General features: G+C 55.1%; 2 protein-coding genes across 2 annotated transcripts; one reads left to right on the top strand and one right to left on the bottom strand.

Moving 5' to 3' along the window:
- Window positions 1-568: 568 nt before the first annotated feature.
- On the bottom strand, window positions 569-12,465 carry ZFP91 (ZFP91 zinc finger protein, atypical E3 ubiquitin ligase). Its single transcript, XM_058806521.1, has 11 exons — window positions 12,119-12,465; window positions 11,425-11,450; window positions 5,880-6,095; window positions 5,641-5,677; window positions 5,116-5,205; window positions 4,663-4,785; window positions 3,085-3,135; window positions 2,474-2,552; window positions 2,086-2,200; window positions 1,490-1,589; window positions 569-1,169 (listed from the first exon to the last, which is right to left on the bottom strand). Exons 1-11 carry the CDS (start codon window positions 12,463-12,465, stop codon window positions 659-661), a joined length of 1,695 nt encoding a protein of 564 aa, XP_058662504.1. The 3' UTR covers window positions 569-658.
- Window positions 12,466-15,405: 2,940 nt separating this feature from the next.
- Window positions 15,406-18,714, top strand: LPXN (leupaxin). The gene is made up of 9 exons (XM_058807529.1): window positions 15,406-15,418; window positions 16,166-16,269; window positions 16,377-16,432; window positions 16,640-16,745; window positions 16,820-16,969; window positions 17,049-17,222; window positions 17,951-18,032; window positions 18,220-18,368; window positions 18,448-18,714. The coding sequence occupies exons 1-9, from the start codon at window positions 15,406-15,408 to the stop codon at window positions 18,712-18,714; spliced, it is 1,101 nt and encodes a 366-aa protein (XP_058663512.1).
- The last annotated feature ends 1,772 nt before the right edge of the window (window positions 18,715-20,486 follow it).

Below are 20,486 nucleotides of genomic sequence, written 5' to 3'. Positions count from 1 at the left end.
CTCCCACGCAGGGCTCCTGTAGCCCCCGGGCCTCTCCAAGCAAACATGATCTACGAGCCAGGGCGTTCCCTCCCTCCACTTCCTGCCAGGGCTGGAGCAGGGGAGCGTGGTGGGAGCGGGATGTGCACTGCTGCTTCACAGCTCACCCTGCTGAGGGGCTAAAGTGCCAAACTCCCAGCCCCAGTCAGGAAGGAGAAGACTGCAAGGACCAGAGTGCAGTGGTGCATAGAAGTCGGGACCAGGGGCAGAGGGAGTCCTAAGGAACTTCTCCAGAGCACGTCCAACGCTTTTTAGTTTGCCAGTGGGGCCATGCCAAGGAGCCAGAAAGGCAACAACTGCTTTGGGGTAGAGCGAGGGGTTTCGGCAGTGCCCCCTCCCTTGGAGAAATCCGCCGCTCAATCCAACTTGCTCTGGCAATGGCAGCACGTGCCCCTTTCCACAGAGGGGCCGTGGGAGAGAGAGAAGTGGTTGGGAGAAAGAGGATGTGCTGTGATCCGCGCTGGAGGGGAGCAGACCCTTCAGTTATTTACTAGTATTGTAAGTTTTGTTTAACTTTCCTCTCTTTCAGTAAGTGCCTCCTCCTTTTTTTTTTTTTTTTTTCCTTTTCCTTTTAAATACAGAGTCCCAACTGTCCCAGCACCCAGGTGCTCCCCTGCCACTAGGGTCCAGTGGAGTCTGAATCTTCAATGAGCACCTCCGTGCTGGCTCCCAGCATCTCTGTGTTCATGACCAGCCCCTCCGGGTTCGCGCTGCTGCCACTGCCCACGAAGAGCTTGCCATCAGCCACCAGGCTCACCCGCTCTGCCCCGCCACAGTAGGGCTTTGGCATCCCCTCTGGGCTCAGCAGCAGGCAATCTGCTGGGGGAGCATTGCCCAGGGGGTCGGGGAGCAGCGGGAGGCCCTGGCCATCTGTGGGTGGCACAATGGCCTCGGGATTAGTGCCCAGGATGTCGGTGCTGGTGATCAGGGCACCCGCGTTGGCAGCCAGTGCTTCAGCAATGAGCACCTCGGGGTGACTCTTGGCTTTGTGGGCCACCACGCTGTCCTTCTTCTCGAATTTCTTGCCACAAATATTGCAGGAGAATTGGTAGAAGGAGTCTGCATCATGCTTCTTCATGTGCCAGTTGAGGGAAGCCTTCTGCCGGCAGGTGAATCCGCAGATCTCACACCTGGGAGGGGACAACGAGGAGGTCACAACAAAGGGACATCCACACACACTCATAAGGACAATAGTAGTGAGGTGGCAGCTCAGGAGAACAGCAGGGTCTCGCTAATGTCACTGCAGCTCCAGCTCTGATTTTATTTACTGAGGGCTTACATTCCCCAGATCCACACCAAGACACGGCCCCGAGGAGCTGGTGACACAAGTGTGAGTTCAGAGAGCTGGGACACCAGGAGTAGGCTCCAGCCTGACTTCAGAGCTGCTCTGAAATGGGTGTTTTGGGGGTCCCTCAGAGCAGGAGGGCGAGGCACAGGCAGAGGTACTCACTGCAAGGGCTTCTCGCCCGTGTGGATCATGCGGTGCACTGCCAAGTTGTGGGAGCTCTTGAAGGCCCGGGCGCAGTACTCGCAGATGTAATCCCTTTGATCTGAAAGACAACACCAGTTGCAGCACTGCTCTCCCACAGGCCTGCCCTCTTTCCCAACTCTCAGGCGGTGCAGGTAAAGCTGCCCAAGAAGGAGCAGAGCTACAAGTTCTGGGAGGAGGAGGTGTCCCACAACACACCACAGCTGCTGATCTGGAGAGGCGAGGCACGATTACGACTCTCCTAAGAGCTAATTATCCACTCCAACCAAAACTGAAAGACTGGCAAATTGGGATAAATCAGACTTTATCTGTTGAGGCTTATTCCTCTACAGAGCTCCTGAGTGATGCCAGAAGGAGAATTAAAACCTCTATAGTCTATTTCTTTCATTTGCTTAAAAGATAGTAATCCAGAAGACAGTAATACCCTGCTGCTGCTGCAAATCTATGCCACCTGACTTGGCTTCACTCTCTGCAGAAGTCCCAGAGGCTTTTCCATTTCCCCTCTATCTGTTCACTGACCTGAAGAGGAGTTTGCATGTATTTCCCACCCCCTGTACCTGTGTGATGTTTGGCATGCCGCAGGAGCTGCTTCTGCAGCCGGAAGAGCCGACCGCAGGAGGGATGAGGACACACGTATTTTTTCTTCAGTAAGTGCTGATATTTTATGTGATGCTGGAAAGAAAGAGTGGAAGTCTGCAGACTGTTCATGGCTGAGTGAACAGCTGAGGTTCACTCAAATTTAGATCCCCACTGGAAAATAAAACACACATGGACACACAGCAACCTGACAGACAGACACACACACGGCTACTGGCCACAATGAAGCCTTCCAAAATGACAGCATCAGGAAGGGGTGTGAGTGCCAGTGGAGGCTTAGCTGCCCGTTCCAAGCACCCCCTCCCTGCTCTCCCAGGTGCCACAGAGGGAGTGAAGAGCCCCACCAACCTGCAGGTACCGCGGGTGAGCCAGGACCGTGCCGCAGCCTTCCATCTCACAGCGCACATACTGGATCGGGGGCTTCTTCCTGGGAAATCAGCAAGGAGAGGGGCAGAGTGCTTGGCTGCTTCTATGGTCAGCTGATTCTATAGATAAAGACTCTATATATATTCTATTTAGAATCATAATTCTCTGTGTCTGTGAGGGGCTGATGTGTCTCATGCCACAAATAACAAGTGCAAGCACAGCAAAGCACCACTGCTCCAAAATCCCTGCCTGGGCTGTGACACAGCTTCTGTCCAAGAGCCACCTCTTCTCCTGCCACTCCTTGAGTGCTCTCCCTAAAGCTGGGAAAACCTCAGGAGACCCAGAATTCCCAAAGTAACTCCTTATTGCCAGGAAATGCCACAGGAGGGATCAACTGAGAAATGGGCAGGGGGCTGGTTCACTTGGAAGAAATTAAAACAACACCTACAGGGGAAGGAGAAGAGGGGAGACAAGGCATGCTGCTGGTTTTGGTTTTTATTCCCTTTAAGGCAGAGAGATGGCTTTGGGAAAATCCTTGTCTGCATGTAGAAATCAAGTCTGCAGAACAGAACTAGGTTGAGAGGACCACTTACCTTCTCTTGGGCAGTCTTGGGCTCTTGTCATCCTTTCTCCTCCTTCCCCTCCTGTAACAGGGATATAGAAACAGGACTGAGAGAAGCTTCTTTACATTAGCAGTGGGCAGAGACTTTGAAGTGTATGCTGTATTGCCTCATTAACTGCATGGTCTAGGAAAAAAACCGAGTGCAAGTTGGAGACAGATTTGAAAGATGGAGAATTCCAGAGAAATAAATGTTTCACGTGGTTTGCTCTCTCAGTATTTCCCATTTCCTACTACATTTTTCATAAACATGTATTTTGCCAACACGTCTAGAACCGACAGTGCACCCTGTTTCCTCTGCTCTGCCGGGGAACATTCCACACCATGGGAAAACATCCATCTGCCTGATCAGGAAGAACAGGATTAATGATCCAGTAGCTATTTTACAGGGCTCTGAATTAGCCACAGCAGCTTCTGTACCTGTCAAGACAAAAATCTAGGCTCTGTCTGAGCAGACCTGTGCTCACATGTAAACTGCAGCCTCCCAAGCCACAGCTCTGCCCATCTCTGCCTGCCTCATCCCATTGCTGCAGAGACACTTGGAGCAGATCGATGGAAGTATTTTCTAGACTCTACTGAGACATCTGTATTGATGACAAGCCAGGAACACGCTGAACACACACTCAGCATTCAAGCCAAGCCCTCAGAACAGCCACAGGTTTTATTACGCACAGAAAGTAGTGTCTGATTCAAACAACAAAACCTCAAGCCTCAGAAAGCAGTCTCCAACAGACAAAAATGTTCTCAAAATATCAGCCTCCTCACTCCCCTCCACTGTGAATCAGCAGCAGCTCAGGCACAGCAAGAGGAATTACACCACCAGTGTGCAGCAGGTCAGCAGAGGGAGCCCAGGCTGTTCCAACCACTCAGAGAGGAGCTAAGGTACAAAACCAGCTCCTTTTTTTTTTTTTTTCCCCTCACATTATCCCAAAGAATGGCTTTGACACAGCCACATAAACCCATCTCCCTGTGTTGCCAGGAGGAATGCTTCAGCCAGGAGTTCCAGGGACAGCACACACCAGAAGGTGTCAGCCACTGGTGACTGACTGGGTGGCAAAAGTTTGTTGTTTTACTTCTCAAAAGCAAAGGGAAAACAGCTGATTTTCCTGACCTCTGGTGAAGTCCTAACTACAAAAAGGGCACTTACCACACATACAAGATATTCCAGTAACAAGACATCCCAGTGTCTGCCCCCAGCACACAGCAGGAATGCTGCCCTCTCCCACTGGCTTTCAGGATCCACTTGAGGCATCACAAGGAACCCATTGTAAGGACACCCTGAAGTATTTCCCACTGTGTGGTCACACCCAGGGAGGCTGACTAACCACAGCATGATGAAAAACCCCCTCCACTTAAGCGAAACTCTGATTTTTTTGTGGCTGAAGACAGGCAAGATGTGAGGGCACAGGATAAACAGTGCTGCCCCATCAGCTGTCAGGCCCAGAGGGGGAGGGGGACGGGGGGAGCCAACAACAATTAAACACTGTTGTACACCAGCAAGAATGCAAAACACACAGCACACACTGGCATTGTAACTGCAGAGTTTACTTACTTCCTTGGTGGTTCTTCATCCTCCTGAAACTCATTCTCTTCTTTCACTTCCACTTTAATCTCTTTCTGCCTTTCCTTTTCCTCCTTCCCCTTGCTAGCTTTTCTCCTTTGCTTTGGTGCTTCCCTACAAAGACACAAATACAACCCATTACTCCAAAACTCGTCCCACTGCCTGCTTTTTACAAAGATTTCAACAAAAACTGGACCCAAGTTTAGGACTGTCCTTCAAGTCCCACTTTCAAGCAGAAGTAAGAACCAGGCTTAGGGAAGCAGCCAGCAAGGCTCTAAAGGCTTCAGTCCCTGAGAGAAGAACAGTTCTGGCCAATGCAGGCAATGTTTAGAACCATTCCAGCAGATCAACTAGCACAGGTGCTTTGGAGCATTTAAGCTAATTCAGGTAACATGCCCATATTTTTTTGGTCTAAACCCTCAGTAAGTACATAATCCAATATACTTCTCTAGGTGGGGCTTGTAGGTCTCATCTCTGGGATCATCTTTGAAGGGAACTTCTTCCTCACTGATGAGCATCTCCTCATCATCATCGCTGTTGGGAGAAAAGGAGAAGAGAGGACTTTGGCAGCAACAGCTTGGCCACTACTGCAAGAATAATATCTGTGCATCTTTTCCCAGCATGGGAAGGACACTATTACACTGCACTTCCTCATCCAGCATGACTGGGGAATGGTAACAGCTTGCACTGACCAAAGAGCACAGTGACAACCAGAACAGGCCGGGCAGAGCTGTGTCCTCACCCACCCACAGCAAAAAATTACCAGGTGGAATGCCCAGATCAAATCTTACTATCAATTTCTCCAAACTATCTCCTGACATCTGTGGACACTGGAACTGCAACAGCAAGGGGCCAAAGGAGACAGAGCTACTGTCAGTCCCATGGATCATTTCACAGTTATTTTCAAGCGACTCAGGCCCACCTTGAGACACCGACTAGGAAGAAACACCACAAAATAACATGTCCTACCTGACTCCATCTGGAGACTGATGCTCGTCTGTGACCACTGAAAGGAAAAGTCACCATTAGGTTTCAAAGTGTGTTCGCTGCAGTGAGCTCATCTGTCTCACGGTACCTCCGTCGACATTCAGAGCCGGGAGTGCTGGTGGCAGAAGGCACCCGTGACAAGCAGCACCACGCCAGCACAGCCACACGCCCAGAGTGACACCCGCAGCCCTGACTGTCCCCGGGTCTTGCGTGGCACGTACCGTACTCCAGCTGGTCGGCGTTGGGCTCTGACTTGCAGATGAGCTGCAGGGAGGCAGCCTTGGCCCGGGAGGCGCGGGAGCTGTCGGGGTCGCGCTGGCGGGCGGCCGCCGCGGTCCGGCTGCTGCGCCAGCTCCGGCTGGGCCGCGCTGTGCCCACGGGAGAGCCATGGCTGAGCGTGCCAGACACCTCCTCCTCTTCCTTCTCTTCTTTGGGAGCTGCAACAGCCAGTGCAGTGTGTTTCATCAGAGCACAAAATGCCTAAATCCCCTCATTAAATCACACCTTAAATCACAGCAGCCCCTGCTGATGCCTAGAAAGGCTGATCTGGAACAGACACTAGACAGAGCTAAATGGACAAAACCTTGGGCAGCACAAGAGCCTGGCCAAGGCTACACCCAGGATGAATCATGCATTTTTACACTTTTCTAAGTTTTGGTTCATCAATATATTGGGTTCAATTGTCCAGTTACAGCTCCAGGTAGTCTCACCCCCATGGCTTGCCCCCTTCTCTTCACTGTTGTTTGTGCTTTTTGGGTAATGTCTGTCCTTGATTCTCTAGCTGGGAAGGGATTGTTTTGTCAAACTACCCTGTGAAGAGAACTTACTAACACCTAATATGAAGTTTCAGAGTTACATACCAGGTAGCAGAGAATCTGAAAAATATAAAAGCTAAAACCCGGGGTGTCACTGCCAGCTGTGGGAACCTGCTCAGCCCTCTATGCTGAGCCAGGACACTCACCAGGCCCTCACCTCAGCAGACCTTCCCTTAAAACTCTCCTCACATTCCCTCCAAAGAAAGACACTAATATTTAAAAGCAGCTTCTATTTCCCTTGGATAAAGGCTTCTAAGACAGTGATTTGCTGGCTTGCTGGCTCCTAAGCACAACAAGAGACACTCATAAAGCTCAGCAAGTGCTTTATGAAAGGCCAGCTTCAAAGTTGGGCCATGAGAAAAGTCATGTTTAGAGAATTCCCCAAACATATACTTCACTGGAATTGTACACCTGGCAATATCCCTGAGGGATCTGGATGTTTCTGGTGCTGTGCTAGAGCAAAAAGCATCACAGATGCTGTTAGCCTGAGGCCTCCACACTTATTTACAGCTTGTACAGGTGGTTTCCTTTTGCCTTATGGCTGGTCTCCAAACATGCTTTGGCAAGATAACAGAACTGACTGAAATGTCTTGTGAGCAAGTTAATCCCTTAAAAACTAAAATTCCCGAGTACAGTTCATTTGATCTCACTTTTTGGCACTTGCTGTGACACTGGGCCTTCATGAACTCAACGCCCTTTGAAATGTTACAGCTGGTCACAGAATGGTGTGGGTTGGAAGGGACCTTAAATCTCAGCTCATTCCAACCCCTGCCATGGGCACCAACACCTTCCCCTAGCTCAGGTTGCTCCAAGCCCTGTCCAACCTGACCTTGGATACTTCCAGGGATGAGCAATCCACAACCTCTCTGATTCCTCCTAGCCTGCAATCTCTTTTGCATCAAGCCTTCTGAACCAAATGATCCTTTTTCTCCTAGCATGTAGTTTGCTCTGCATTACTCACTGTCTGATCCTTGATTAACAGGGTGGGAATAAGCAACATTTGGCTGGAAAAGCCTGACTGGAATCCCGGATGTGAGGCATCACAGTGTTGTAAACCATCAAGCTGCTGTCTTGCACGTATAAACCTCACCATCAGAGCATGAACTGCACCCTCCTGGCTCTCTTTGGCAGATCTCAAGGTGACCGCTGCATGTTCTCAGTCCTCGTGGTGAACATCTCATTTCTGAATGCCAAACCAAACCCAAAGACACTGAAACCATCCTCTATATAAATTCCCCCCTCAGCCACTACCGTGCTGCCAGGGATAGCACACACTGCTGCTCTGGAAGAGCTGTATTCCCTTGGAAGATCAGGCATTCAGCTGATAATACTTATAATTTTAAAAATCAGGCTTGCAGAGTTGAAGCAGATCTGCCTCAGAACACACCTGGACAGAGCACACCCCTCACCCAGCAGCTCTGCTTCCCTCCTCTCAAGTGAAGGTCTGGGATAAACCTTTTCCCAGGATTTCTCCTTCTCCTTCTACTTCCTCTGCTTCAGCTGTCTAACAGATTGAGGGCATTTTTACATGCTGAGAATACCCAGGTACCTCCCAAACCCCATCCTTAGGAGAGGTATCAATTATTTACCTTGCCACAGAGCTCACAGTGATACAGAGCTGGGAGCTGAAAAACCTTCTGACTCCAGACCCTCCCAACATGGTCCCTGGTCCCTATCCAAGGAAACTTCTGTCTGTCAAGTGTTCAGCTGCAGGAACAGCTGGAATCAGCCATCACCAAAGCCCTTGCCCAAAATACGGGAAGTCTTAGATTTGGAATAAGCTTTTGTCTCTTTTTTCTTCATCAAAAATAGATTAAAAATTGCAACCGAATGCCAGTCCCTGGGAGAAGGGACAAGAAAAGGAAACTTGGAAGGACACAGTGAAGTTGTGGCTTTGTTTAGACAACCAAAGACAAGACTCTGGGCACTGCTCTGCTTTTCAAGAGAGCTGAACTTTGATTTATAAGGCATTTGGAAGCTTCTTACTGACCCTGCAGACAATTTCAGAAAATACATGTATGCAATTAGGTGAAAAGAAAATAAACTATTAATTGCTAAGTTAAAAAGCTGCTATAAAAATAAATGCACCACAACAAATGCACACCTCTGGGATTGAAGGAAGCAACCACACAGTGGGTAAGGCACCAAACACCTGGTTTCATAACAGCATGGACAAAAATGAAACTCAGAAAAAATATCCAAGAGCAGAGCTCCATCCAAAGGGGTCCTCCCCACCAGAGCAGTGTGGAACTGTACAGATGGGATACAGGAAAATCCTTGGAGGGTTTGGGCAGTCTGAGCTATTTAAATTCAGTGCATTTTTATAAGGTTTGGTTTTAAATAATGACATTACTTTTTCCAAACACTGACAAAGCCTTAAGGGAAAGCAATGATCCCAAAAGGAGTATGAAGCATTAAGAATGAAACTCTTAGGTATAATGTGAGTCCTTTCTGTGCAAACCCATTCACCATTTCCTGAGTCCCAAAGTTTTCCATCTTTTTTAAAATTTGCCAAACCTCACTGTTTTCTTAGCAAAACCCCTGGATTTGAGAACAGGCTTCCAAGGAGGTGACTCTCCTGACTAAAATGAAAATTATTCCCACAAGGATACAGAGCGCTGTGGGAAGGCAGACGTGAATTCTGCTACACAGCGACTGCAGCTACACAAATTCATTTGTAAGCTGAGATTAAACGTTCTACTTATGCATCCAATATTCCTGCAGGCACACATTGGGAAATCCTGCAACTGCATGACTAAGCAGGCAACAGGGAATAGCCAGGGAGCACAGGCTTGCACTGCAGCTGCCCCGTGGTGACAGTCACACTCGGGCTGTGACACAACACAACACACACACCTTGGCTCTCATCTCCCTCCAAACTCCCTGTCAGACCTGCACAGCCAGCACTGCCCAGGGGATGCAGGAAAAGCCTGATCCCATGGCTCTGAACCATGGTTGTCTCAGGGAATATTCCCAACTGGATTTAGCAGTTGACAGTACAGGCTAATACTGCAATGCAAAAAAAAAAAAAAAAAAAAAAATCAATTCTGTATCAGGGAACACAAGCACATAATTTTAAACCTTCCCCAGAACCACTCAGCACCTTATCCCAGCTTCATGCAGGGGGAAAGGACAAATAGGATTTTGCCTTCCAGGCTCACAGGAGGCTCCTGGCTACCAAAAACCCTGTTGTGCAAGGAAAGCTGCTGCTTGCTCACACTGGTCTGGCTCCTTCAAACACCTCTCCTAAAGCCCAACAAGAGGAGGAGGAGGGAGAAGCCCCTCCTGCTCCTGCACAACCTGTCCAAGGAAGGAGGAAGAGGAGGAAGACACTCCTCAGCCCGTTTCCAGGTCCTCCCCAAACAGCACAAGGTGCACAAGGGCTCCATCCAGCGTGCAGCCAAGACACAGGAGTGCAGCTTCCTCACTTCTGTGCTCCTGTGGACTAAAAACAAACCAGAAACAAACAACCCCCGCCCCCCACGGCACAGATTTCCTCTGGCCCAGAATCAGCACTTCCTGGTGCCAATTTCCACGCAACTATCCCTACCATCACTTTGGCTGCAAATCTAATTGGGAAAAAAAAAGAGCCCCAGAAGTCTAACAAACACTTTCCCACTCTCACCTTGAAGCACAGCTGAAACTCTCAGAGGCCAAGTTAAAGGCTAAAATGGCTCGAGTGCAGAGAGCTCCCAAACCCAGGAATTTCAGTCTGACAACTTTCACTTCCTGGAGTAAAAATGGGAATATTCTGCCCATTTTCTACCACTGCCAATAAATACTTCTCCTTAAACCAAAAACCATGCAAGTCTTAACTCTATAAACATACAAAGCCAAACTTTTTTAGACATTTCAGCAACTGTGCTTTGACATAAAAGCCTGAACCTCTGACATTATGCTGCCCACCCTGTACACAGTGACGGGTAAATACACACAAGATCTGGACTCAACACACAGTGGTTAATTCTGCTCCAGACTGTAAAAACACACCTTGCCAGCTGGAACTGCAATGGACTTCCACACCTGGATGGAATAAAGACTTGTAGGAGGAAAGCTAAAGAGTTACCAAAACACGAGAATAACAGCAGCCTCCAAGAGAGAGCTGCTGGCAAACAAACCCAGACAGCTCCAGCAGAAAGGGGAATTCATGGGCACAGGTGTGTGACCTCCTTTCCTCAGGGCTTCATTCTGCCACAATTCTCTGGTGCCAGATCAAAAACAACACTACACAAAGCCCTCTACTTGGACCTGTTTCAGAAGTCATCACCAGGTAAGGAGAAAAGCCCTCTAATGTTCTTTTTTTTTTTCGCTTTTTGGGCCTTTTTTTTTTTTAAACAAGAAGTTGTTAAATAAGTGTACAAAGTTCACAGTGTGCACCGGAAAACAAAAGTTCTGCTCCAGGTTGCAGATTCCCATAGCTGGGGCTTTTGTGTTCAGACTCTACTCACACCCCCAGTTATAAATAATCTTCTCTTTCACCTCTGAAGACATCAGCCTCAAAACTCCATAATCCACTAAGTTAGAAAATAACAAGTGTGAATATCTGAATATTCTGATTTCCACACAACTGTCCCAGGTCTCTTGAGGATATGCTCCTATATTTCTGAGCACAGAATAAAAGTGAACCCAGGATTTGCCAATTACTTGGGACTGCTGTGCAACAAGAGCTGTCAAACCATGGAGCAGCTCAGCCTCATGCTCCAAGAGCCATGGAAACACGAGTGCTTTTTGGGACAGTGAGATTTTGCAGGTTGGGCACATGCCAACAGCAGCAGCAGCAGCTTATCACAGTTCCACAGTCTTTACAGAGACTCAGAAAGAAACTGCACATCACCCAGCACTAAAACATTCTTTGAAAGGAAGATCCAAAAAGACAATTGGGCTAACCCATGGGACAACCCAGACTTTCTAGATGGAACACAACACCAGGAGTGAATAATTCAACTCTTACCTTTACCAGCGACTTTATCTGCGGACCTGAAAAAAAAGCACAAAAGCAAGTGTAAGAGCCAGACTCGATGGGATGGGCAGCAACAAGGAACTCAATAGCGTGGAGATGAGCCCCAATTCCCCAAAGTCGCGGTGCCTCCCTATCGGATCATTGTTTTCAACCCCTCATGCCGAGGTGGATGGTTTGAGCCGCAGGAAGCTGAGGGGAACTACAGGAATATCCAACAGCAAAGGCCCAGCCATGCCCAGGTCAGTTATGACTGATCCAGGGGGTTCTGTGCTTAGCACAGGGGAGAACAGCTGCACTTCCGAAGGCTCCTCTGTCCCGCTAGGACCGAAGGTGAAGCGAACGCAGCCTCTGCTCCCGGGCAGGTGGATCCCACCGCCTCCCTCACCCAGCCCTTTGGCAGAGAGAGCCGGACCGCGCTGGCGCCGCGGGGCACCGGGACAGCGGCCGCTGCCCGAGGGCGCTGCGCAGCCGGCGATTCCCGGGACACGGCCCTTCCCGGGAAGGGACCGGCGGGGCCGGCCCAGCCCGGCCGGAACAAAGGGGCGGCGGCACGGGGCACCTCGCGGCCGGAGGCGGCCCCGGGGCCTGGGCCCGTTCGCGCGGGTCGGGCAGAGGCCGCATACCCCCCCCACCGCGGCCGCGACCCCCGGAAGGCGCGGGCGGAGCCGGCGCTGCAGGGACTCACCCGGCCCGGGGGGCCTTCCTGGCCGCGGGCGGCGTCTCGGCGGCGGGCTGCTCGGCGGCGGGCCGCGCCCCGGGGCTGCTCCGCCGGCGTCGGGGATACTCGGCCTTACGGCGGCGGGACGCGGCGGCGGCGGCTGCAGCTCCCCCCGCGGCCGAAGCGGCGCGGCCGCGCTCCCGGCCGCCCCTCAGCACCCGGCTGCCGCCGGACTCCTCCCCCTGATCGGCGGCGGACGGCGGCGGCGGACGGCGGCGGCCCGAAGCCGGCGGTCGGTCTGCGGCGGGCGGCGGTCCTGGGGCGGGCGGCGGCTCGGCGGCGGCGCCCCCCGGCTGCTCGGTGCCCGCCGGCATCGGGGCGGCGGCGGCGGCGGGGCCGGGACGGCCGCGCTCCACCCTCGGCCGGGCACGCCCGCCCCCGCCGCCCACGGCCAATCAGCGGCCGCCGCCCGCCTTCACGCGCGGCCCCTGCGCCCCGCCCCCTGCCCGCGACCACCAATCCGCGGGCGGGACTCGGGGGACGGCCCTGCCCCTCAGGCCCGAGTGCCCCCGCCCGCCGCGCTCACTCCTTTCCCCGCCGCTCTCGCGACGCCTGGCCAATAGGCGGCCCGGTCGGGGCGGGGCCCGCCCCCCCACCGCTGAGCGACCAATCAGCGCGCTGCTCCCGCGCGCGCCCCGGACTCGCGCCGCCTCTCACGCAGGCGCTGCCACGGCCGCTGCGCTCGCGCTCCCTCTCCCCCCCCGGCCGGCCCCGCTCGGCGCCCACTCGAGCGCGGCCCCCGCGGCCGCCGCCCCGCACGCCCTTCCGCCCGGACCGCCCGTCCGCCGCGCGGCCGCCGCCCAGGCCCCGGCTCCGCAGGGCTCCCTACCGCCGCCGCTGCCTGCGCCCCCTCCGCCTGCCCCCGGGCCCCTTTGCCCCTCGGGCGAGGCCTGGCAGGGGAAGCCGTTCGCCGCCTCGCCCCACGCGGCTGCTCCGTGCCGCGGGGCTGCGGCGCCACCCGCAGTACCGGCGGGGCCTGGCGGCCGGGCCGCTTTTAGCTACCGCTTCTCCTTTAAGAAAAAAAAAAACGCCCCGTCGGGCGGCGGGTGAAAGTCGGTGACAAAATGGTGGCCGGCGCAAGGGGGGCGGGGCACACAGCCCTGGCCCCGCCCGCTTCCGTCCCGCGGCCGCGCATGCGCGGGGCCTGCCGGGAGTTGTAGTTCCACCGGAGCTGAGGGAGCGCCCGTTCCCCGTTCCCGGCTGCGTCCCCGAACGGCGAACGGCGCCTGGTCTGGAGCCCCGGGAGCGGCTGTACGGGGGAACCCGCCCCCCCGTGGTCTCCAAGGCCCGAGTCCCTCCCCAAAACAACTCCAGCAACGCCTGACTGTCCCACAGGAACTGCACTAACGCATTGAACCCACGCAAAACCCCAAAACTTCGCCCCCGCTGACGCTGAAGGCGCCACCCGGGAGCGGGTTTGCTCACGGTCGCCACTCTGTCCCCTTCCCTGCCGTCCCAGCCGCCTCGGTGGCTTTTGGACCGAGCAAGATGTGACACCAGGCCAGGACCTTGGGGAGCAGGACTGGGGTGTGCTCTGGAGAGGAGGGTTTGGCTAATCTTACCCCGTGCTTTATGACAGGAGAGCAAAGGGTGACACTTCCCAAGAACAAGGTGCTCCTCATCCTCCCTCGGGAGACAAAAAGCAAAAATCACTGGGGTTCAAAGAGCCCACAGCGTTGAGCTGGAAAATCCTGTTTGCTGAACTGGTTCCCAGCAGCAAGAGGGCTCCGAGCGCCTTCTGCTTCTGCATTTCAAATCCTTCCTGCTTCTGCATTTCAAGTCCTGAGCTCTGCCATGTTCCTAGAAAACAAAAGTGCATCCAACAGTTCCTGAGAGTGTGCTAATAACCCCCCCCCCCACTGTGGAGAGCCACGTTCCCCTGAGCCAGACACTGGGAAGGAAGAGAATGTCCTTGCATTAAAGAAAACCTTGGGATCTTTGCACAGGGATTCCTCCTGTGTCCCTGCTTTTTGTCAGCCCCGTGCCAACCTGTCCCTGCCATTGTCATGACTGATTTCCCCTCTGCAGGCAAGGCTGGGGTCGCTTCATTCCTGTTGGAAAGGGGAGCAGAGCTCAGGGCACGGCACAGCTCAGCCTCTGCCCTCTGGGTTCTGTAAGGACAAGTTTTAAGTTATTCCAGCTCCAGATGCTCGCGTGCACTCGGGCTCACACATCACTAAATCACTGAGAAAGCTAAAAATAACCCAAAACCTTCCGCAGGCAGGAAGGTTCTGTGGAGTGCAGAAAGGGAAGGCCTGACACCAGGATCCATGGCCAGGCAGTCCCAGCAGTGACAGCAGCAGCGCCTCCTCTGGGCTTTGGGGGGCTCTCAGCATTCCTGGCCTGGACACAGCCCGGACGCTGCGACACTGCGGGTTGGTGGCCCCGGGCCTTTTCGTGAGGCGGGGCTGGCCTGGATGGCCCTGCTGTGAGCAGGCGACAAAATGGAGTCAGGAATGAAGTGACCCTGAGGTGGCAGCTGAGGGGCTCAGCAGTGCCCAGGAGCAGGGCAGGGCAGGGCCAGCCTGACCCCTGTGGGTGCTGGATGGAGGCTGTGGCTCTCAGCCTTGGCTCCCGAGGTTTTTCTGGCTGGGCTAAAGAGGAGCCAAGCCAGGACCTGGTGACGCTTTGTCAGGGCTGGTGGCCAAGGTGACAGAGGTGTTGTTGGTCACCCACCAGGGGCTGCCTCCTCCAAACAGCCAAACAAAAGCCTAAAGCACACACCAAGCCATGTGCACCCACCTCTGGCATTAACATCCCCCAGTCCCTTGGACCTGTTTCCACATCCACTGCCTGCTCCCAGCAGTGCCAGGAGATTTCTCTGCCAAAAAGGGATTTGCTGTTACCTGGGAATCGATGACGAGGCTCCAGAAGCGTCCCCCAAAGGCAAGGCTCCATCATGCTGCCACATCCATTTCCACCCAGCACAGGGATACCATCTCTTGTCACATGTGGCTGGTGGCTTCTGCACAGGGCCTGGCTCAGCAGGACATCCACGTCCTGGCTCCTGGAGCTCCTTGGGCAGCCCCTAGGCCAGTTTCTCCCCCCTGCAGCCCCAGTGTGGCTGTTTGTGGCTGCCTGTGCCCCAGCTGTGCCTGTCACACGTGGTGTGTGCAGCCCACAGAGGAAACCCTGGGTGACAAACCCCAGCGCGGGGGGCGGAGGCGAGACCGGAACAGAGCCAGCGCAGCCTCCGCTGCCATCGCAGCACCTCGGGGGGCTGCCCCTGACCTGGGACCCCACACTGAGGCAGGATGGAGGATTTGGGTAAGTTGGGCCTCTCCAGAGCTCATCCCGCAGCCAGGCCTGGCTTGGGGTCACATTTTTGGCAACTCCGGGGAGCCTCTTCCTTCCTGTACCTCAGGGCTGGGAGGGGATGACGCTGAGGGGCAGCCCTGGAGCCCTGCTCCCTCCTGTGCCTCCCCCACCCTAAGGGAACAATGGGGCTGGTGGTCGAGCGAGCACTTGGCCAAAAATGGAGCCATCCTGAGAACAGGAAATGGGCTGAGGCAGCGCCACAACGCTGGCTGCACCCAGTGGGAGCCATCCCTGGCCTGGGTGGGGAGCTGGGCTCAGGGGAGCAGCCACACTGCTGGGGGCATCCCCTCTTCCCAGCATCAGGGACAGCCAGGGCAGGGGGGTGAAAGAGGAAAGGGAAAGGGAAAGGGAAAGTGCTCGGCCCGCCTCGGGGGAAGTGATGCTCTGGACACGCAGGATGGGCCCAGGGTGAGCTTTTCCTGCCAGGGCTTATGCTGGGTCAAGCTGGGGACTGGCAGAGGTTTCTTTGCTGGCTGGGGATGGTGTGTGGGGGCAGGAGTCTGCCCCACTCTCACTCCTTGGGAAGGTGGGCACATCCTGCACTGGGATGGGGGCCTCAGGGAGGCTGCTGAGGGCTGGCAGCTGGCCAGCAGGACCCTCTAACCCTCCTTTTGCTCCCAAGATTTTGGGAGTGGTACAAGAGCAGAGGGTGGGCAGCTGGTGGCAGTGGGGCCTGACCTGGGTGTCTCTGTGCAGATGCTTTGCTGGAAGAGCTGGAGCAGAGCTCCTGCCTGGCCTCCAAGGACCATGCACCGAAGGGACCAAGCTCCTGCCAGGATGCCCAGCATGGTGCCCCAAAGGTAATGCCTGGGCACAGAGACGCCTCAGCTCATGATGGTGGAGCTGGGCAGGGGAAGCTGCCAGGGGAGCACCCTGAGGGCTCTGCCATAAGGGTTTGTCCTTTCAGGTGCCACTGCCACCTCGAGCTCAGCCTCCAGGAGAAGGTTTGGATTCAGCGTACAGGTAAAAACAGCCATGGGAGGGCAAAGCCACCTGGGGCTGTCTGTTCCTTGCTGGGATCTGCCATGCAGGGTCACCTGGGACAGACTGTATCCTGCATACCTGCACTGTTCCCTGTGGTGGCCTGTGGGAAAGGGCTGTGTTCGCAGGGGTGGAGGGTCCTGACTTTGGGGTGGACACACAGCACCCTCCCCTCTCTGCCACGCCCAGCACCCCTGCGCCGGTCCCAAAGCCGCTGCTCCCCTCAGCCCCGCACACGGAGGCTGCCCGGCAGCTGGATGAGCTCCTGGCCGACCTGGGCCACACGCAGAGCAAGGTGAGCCTTGGCCCTGGGGCACCAGGCTGGGGCTTTGGCCCTCACCCAGACCTCACCATGCTCCTTCCCAACAGCTGGCAGCTGCAGGGCAGGGAGCCGGGGTGCCCATGGAGTCCTCGCTGGACAACATGCTGGACAGCCTCACGCGGGACCTGCAGGAGCTGGGAATCACAGCTGCGCCCGCCGGCATCTGCGCCTCCTGCCGCAAGCCCATCGCTGGCAAGGTGAGCCCTCACTGCCAGCCTGGCACCCCTGGGCATCCCCTGGAAACGCCCTCACAGCCTCTGTGCCTCCTCCTCGCAGGTGCTCACAGCCCTGGGCAAAACCTGGCACCCCGAGCACTTCACCTGTGCCCGCTGCGGGCAGGAGCTGGACAAGGGGCCCTTCTTCGAGCAGGGCGGGCGGGCGTTCTGCGAGGAGGATTATCACCAGGCCTTCTCCCCGCGCTGCGCCTACTGCGCCGGCCCCATCCGCGAGGTGAGGGACGGAGGGAGGGAGTGACCCACTCCCAACCTGAACTGATCTCCGGTATCCCCATATGCAAGTAGTTTCAAACAAAACATTAGACCGTGACTCTAAAGATAGAGGTTAAACCCTTCTTACCTGCCGAGGAGAGGTAAAACCAGTGAGAACTGCTAACGCTTGTATCTGAGTATAAAACCTCAGTCTCCTTACTTTCAAAGGATAACAGTAATCCAATGGTTTTAGGAGCCACTCATCTTGGTGCAAGTCCAAGTGAAAGTAATGGACCTCTCACTAGTCCTAAACACATTCATACTCTTAACCCTAGTAACCCTCTCCACCCCCATCCTATTTCCACTTCTATCCAACAACCTCAAGAACACCCTCAACACAATTACAAACACAGTCAAAATCTCCTTCTTAATCAGCCTAATCCCAATAACAATCTACATCCACTCCAGAACAGAAAGCCTCACCTCCTTCTGAGAATGAAAATTCATTATAAACTTCAAAATCCCCATCAGTTAAAACCAGTTTTCTACTCCCTTACCTTCTTCCCCATCACACTGTTCATATCATGATCCTACAATTTGCAACATGATATATGGCCTCAGACCCCTACGTTACAAAATTTTTCACCTACCATTCTTCCTAATCACCATATTCATCCTAATCATTGCCAGCAACCTGTTTGTCCTGTGCCCCACCTCCCCCCAGCCCCCTCACCTCGGCTTTTCCTGCAGAAAGTCCTCACGGCCCTGGACCAGACCTGGCACCCCGAGCACTTCTTCTGTGCCCACTGCGGGAAGGTGTTTGGAGATGAGGGTATGTGCCAAGGAACAGGGGTGGGGATCCTGCCCCCAGCCCAGGTATCCCTACTCTTGCACTTATCACCCCATCTGAGAGCTCCCCACGGTCTTTCCCTTGCCTCCTGTCCTGGGTACCACCATGTCCCACTGTCCCCAGTGTGAGTCATCCCCACGTGGGTGCCCATCCCAATCCCTCCCCGCAGGGTTCCTGGAGCACAATGGGAAGCCGTACTGCCACCAGGACTTCCTGGCCATGTTTGCCCCCAAATGCCAGGGCTGTGAGCGCCCTGTCATTGACAACTACCTGTCAGCCCTGCAGGGTGTCTGGCACGCTGAGTGCTTCGTGTGCACGGTGAGTGGGACTGCGCGGATGGATGCACGTACTGGGGTGTTCCCAGGGCCACACCAGCCTTCCCCTCTCCTTCCCCCAGGAGTGCCTGACTGGCTTCACCGGCGGCTCCTTCTTCGAGCTGGAGGGGCGGCCCTACTGCGAGCTGCACTTCCACCAGCGGCAGGGCACCATCTGCCATGGCTGCGGCCGCCCCGTCAGCGGGCGCTGCATCACGGCCGCGGGGCGCAGGTACCACCCCGAGCACTTCATCTGCTCCTACTGCCTGGGCCGGCTGCACAAGGGCACCTTCTGCGAGCGCGGCGACAAGATGTACTGCCAGCCCTGCCACGACAAGCTCTTCCTCTGAGCCCCAGGTGCCCAGCATCAACGTGCCTGGCACTGTCCCTGCAGACCCAAACGCACCTCACATCCCACCCATCAACATGCCCAGCGCTGGTCTCACTCAGCCAACTGTCCCCCAGCCTTGTGTCTGCCAAGCCAGGCATCATTCCTTGCCGCCCTCCCTGCAAGACATCCCTGGCACTGCTCCCTGGACCTGATGCAATAAAATACCCAGTACTGCCTTCTCTCTGCTTACTGGTGGCTTTGGGGACAAGGGTGCAAGGCAAGGTGGGAGGGCTGGGAAATACCACAGGGTTTGTCACAAAGTGACACCTCTGGGAGCCATGGAGATCAGCACCACTCCTGGAAAGAGCTGCTGGGTCCAGCAGCAAAGCCAGAAAGACCAAAGGCGCAGGCACACATCACACTTTAAAAACTTTATTTATATAAAAAAATCATTTTGTTTTAAAAGCGTTACAAGAGTGTGCACAGGAATCAGACAAGGAACGGCTTGGCGCTTCCCCCTCCCCACCTCCTTGGCCCCCCTCCCCACCAGGGCCAAGGAGGAGAGAAGGGGGATGCTGTTTTTTTGGTTCATTTGGAATTAAAAATTAAAAAAGAATTAGTGTTTTACATATTTAAAGGAAAAGAGAAGAGTTAGATCCCAGAACAAAACCCAACTGAGCTGAGGTGGGGCTGGAAGCAGCGCAGGCCCAGCCAGAGCTGGGGGGGAAGTGGGGCAGGAGCAAGGCACCAGCTCTGCCCCTGCCACCTCCCCGTGCCCCGAGAGCCCACCCTGGGGGAGCCCCGGGCTGGGAGGGCTCCTACTCCAGTTTGCAGCCTCCTACAGAGACTTCCAGTTGCACAGGGAGCCCCAGGGCTCCCTAAAAGATCACAGCACATGGATGTGCCCCAGCACCACAGCCAGAGGAGGAGGAGGAGGAGCACATCCCAACTCCCGTGGCAGCCCAGGCCAGGATGCAGATGAGCACCCTGCATCCTCTCAGCGAGGGCAGGGGGGGTGGGCTCCCCCCAGAAGAGGCTCCCAGCCCCACTGCAGACAGGTAAGGCTCCCAGCGGGGAAGGGAAGAGCTCAGCCCTGCTGGAAGGCCAGGAAACTCCCCTTTCCCAGGGAAGCAGCTGGACAGTACGATTTAAAGAGCTATTTCACAGTGGCAAAAGAAAGGCACGTGTCAAGATAAAGTCAGCGGGGCAGCGCTGTGGGATCCCGGCTCCAGGTGCCTGGCACAGTGCGCCCCAAGCCGCCTGCTCTCCCCAAAACCCTGCCGGCATCTCCTCCCTCCGCGGGGACCCTGGCCCATGCCCCAGCACTGACCTCCTTCCTCACAGAAGGATCCTCCTCACACAGGCACTGGGTGGGAGCCAGGGCCCCATCCAGACCCCTCTGCAGGATCCAGAGCTGGATCTCCCTTCCCATGCCCCCAAAGCCTCATCTAGAGCAAAGCAAGAGACGTTATTGCTGGTTTTCCTTCCCCTGGCCCCTGTGCCTCCAGGCCCTGGACCCTGGTCCTGCATCCCTCAGGGAGGAGGGATGCTCCTGCTGTCCCCATGGCGCTGGTTGAAGAGTGATCCCACACAAAAAAATATATCCTATACGCAACAAAACCAAACCAAAAACAAGGCGGTGGCGAGTGAGGTCCCAGTCCTTGTCCCTGCAAGACGCCTCGGAGCAGGGGGAAGGCGTGGGAGAGAAGGCAGCTCCTGGTCAAGGCAGAGATCCGAGTCCTTGTGCAGCATCCACGCCGGCTGATCCGGCAGAGTCAGGCAGGAAGGTTT

Source organism: Ammospiza caudacuta, chromosome 6 (genome assembly GCF_027887145.1).
Source record: "Ammospiza caudacuta isolate bAmmCau1 chromosome 6, bAmmCau1.pri, whole genome shotgun sequence".
Taxonomy (NCBI): domain Eukaryota; kingdom Metazoa; phylum Chordata; class Aves; order Passeriformes; family Passerellidae; genus Ammospiza; species Ammospiza caudacuta.
Note: the sequence above shows the minus strand (reverse complement) of the source record. Positions and strands in the feature narration are given on the sequence as shown.

Bases quoted from the DNA above. Each gene is read 5' to 3' on its own strand.
- ZFP91 (XM_058806521.1), bottom strand. From the start codon at position 12,465: ATGCCGGCGGGCACCGAGCAGCCGGGGGGCGCCGCCGCCGAGCCGCCG. The intron at 2,553-3,084 runs GTAAGTGGTCCT...CTGATTTCCCAG, and splicing joins CCAAGACTGCCCAAGAGAAG to GAAGAAGCCCCCGATCCAGT. The intron at 1,590-2,085 runs GTACAGGGGGTG...GTTGTCTTTCAG, and splicing joins GCATGCCAAACATCACACAG to ATCAAAGGGATTACATCTGC.
- LPXN (XM_058807529.1), top strand. The intron at 16,746-16,819 runs GTGAGCCTTGGC...CCTTCCCAACAG, and splicing joins TGGGCCACACGCAGAGCAAG to CTGGCAGCTGCAGGGCAGGG. The intron at 17,223-17,950 runs GTGAGGGACGGA...CTTTTCCTGCAG, and splicing joins GCGCCGGCCCCATCCGCGAG to AAAGTCCTCACGGCCCTGGA.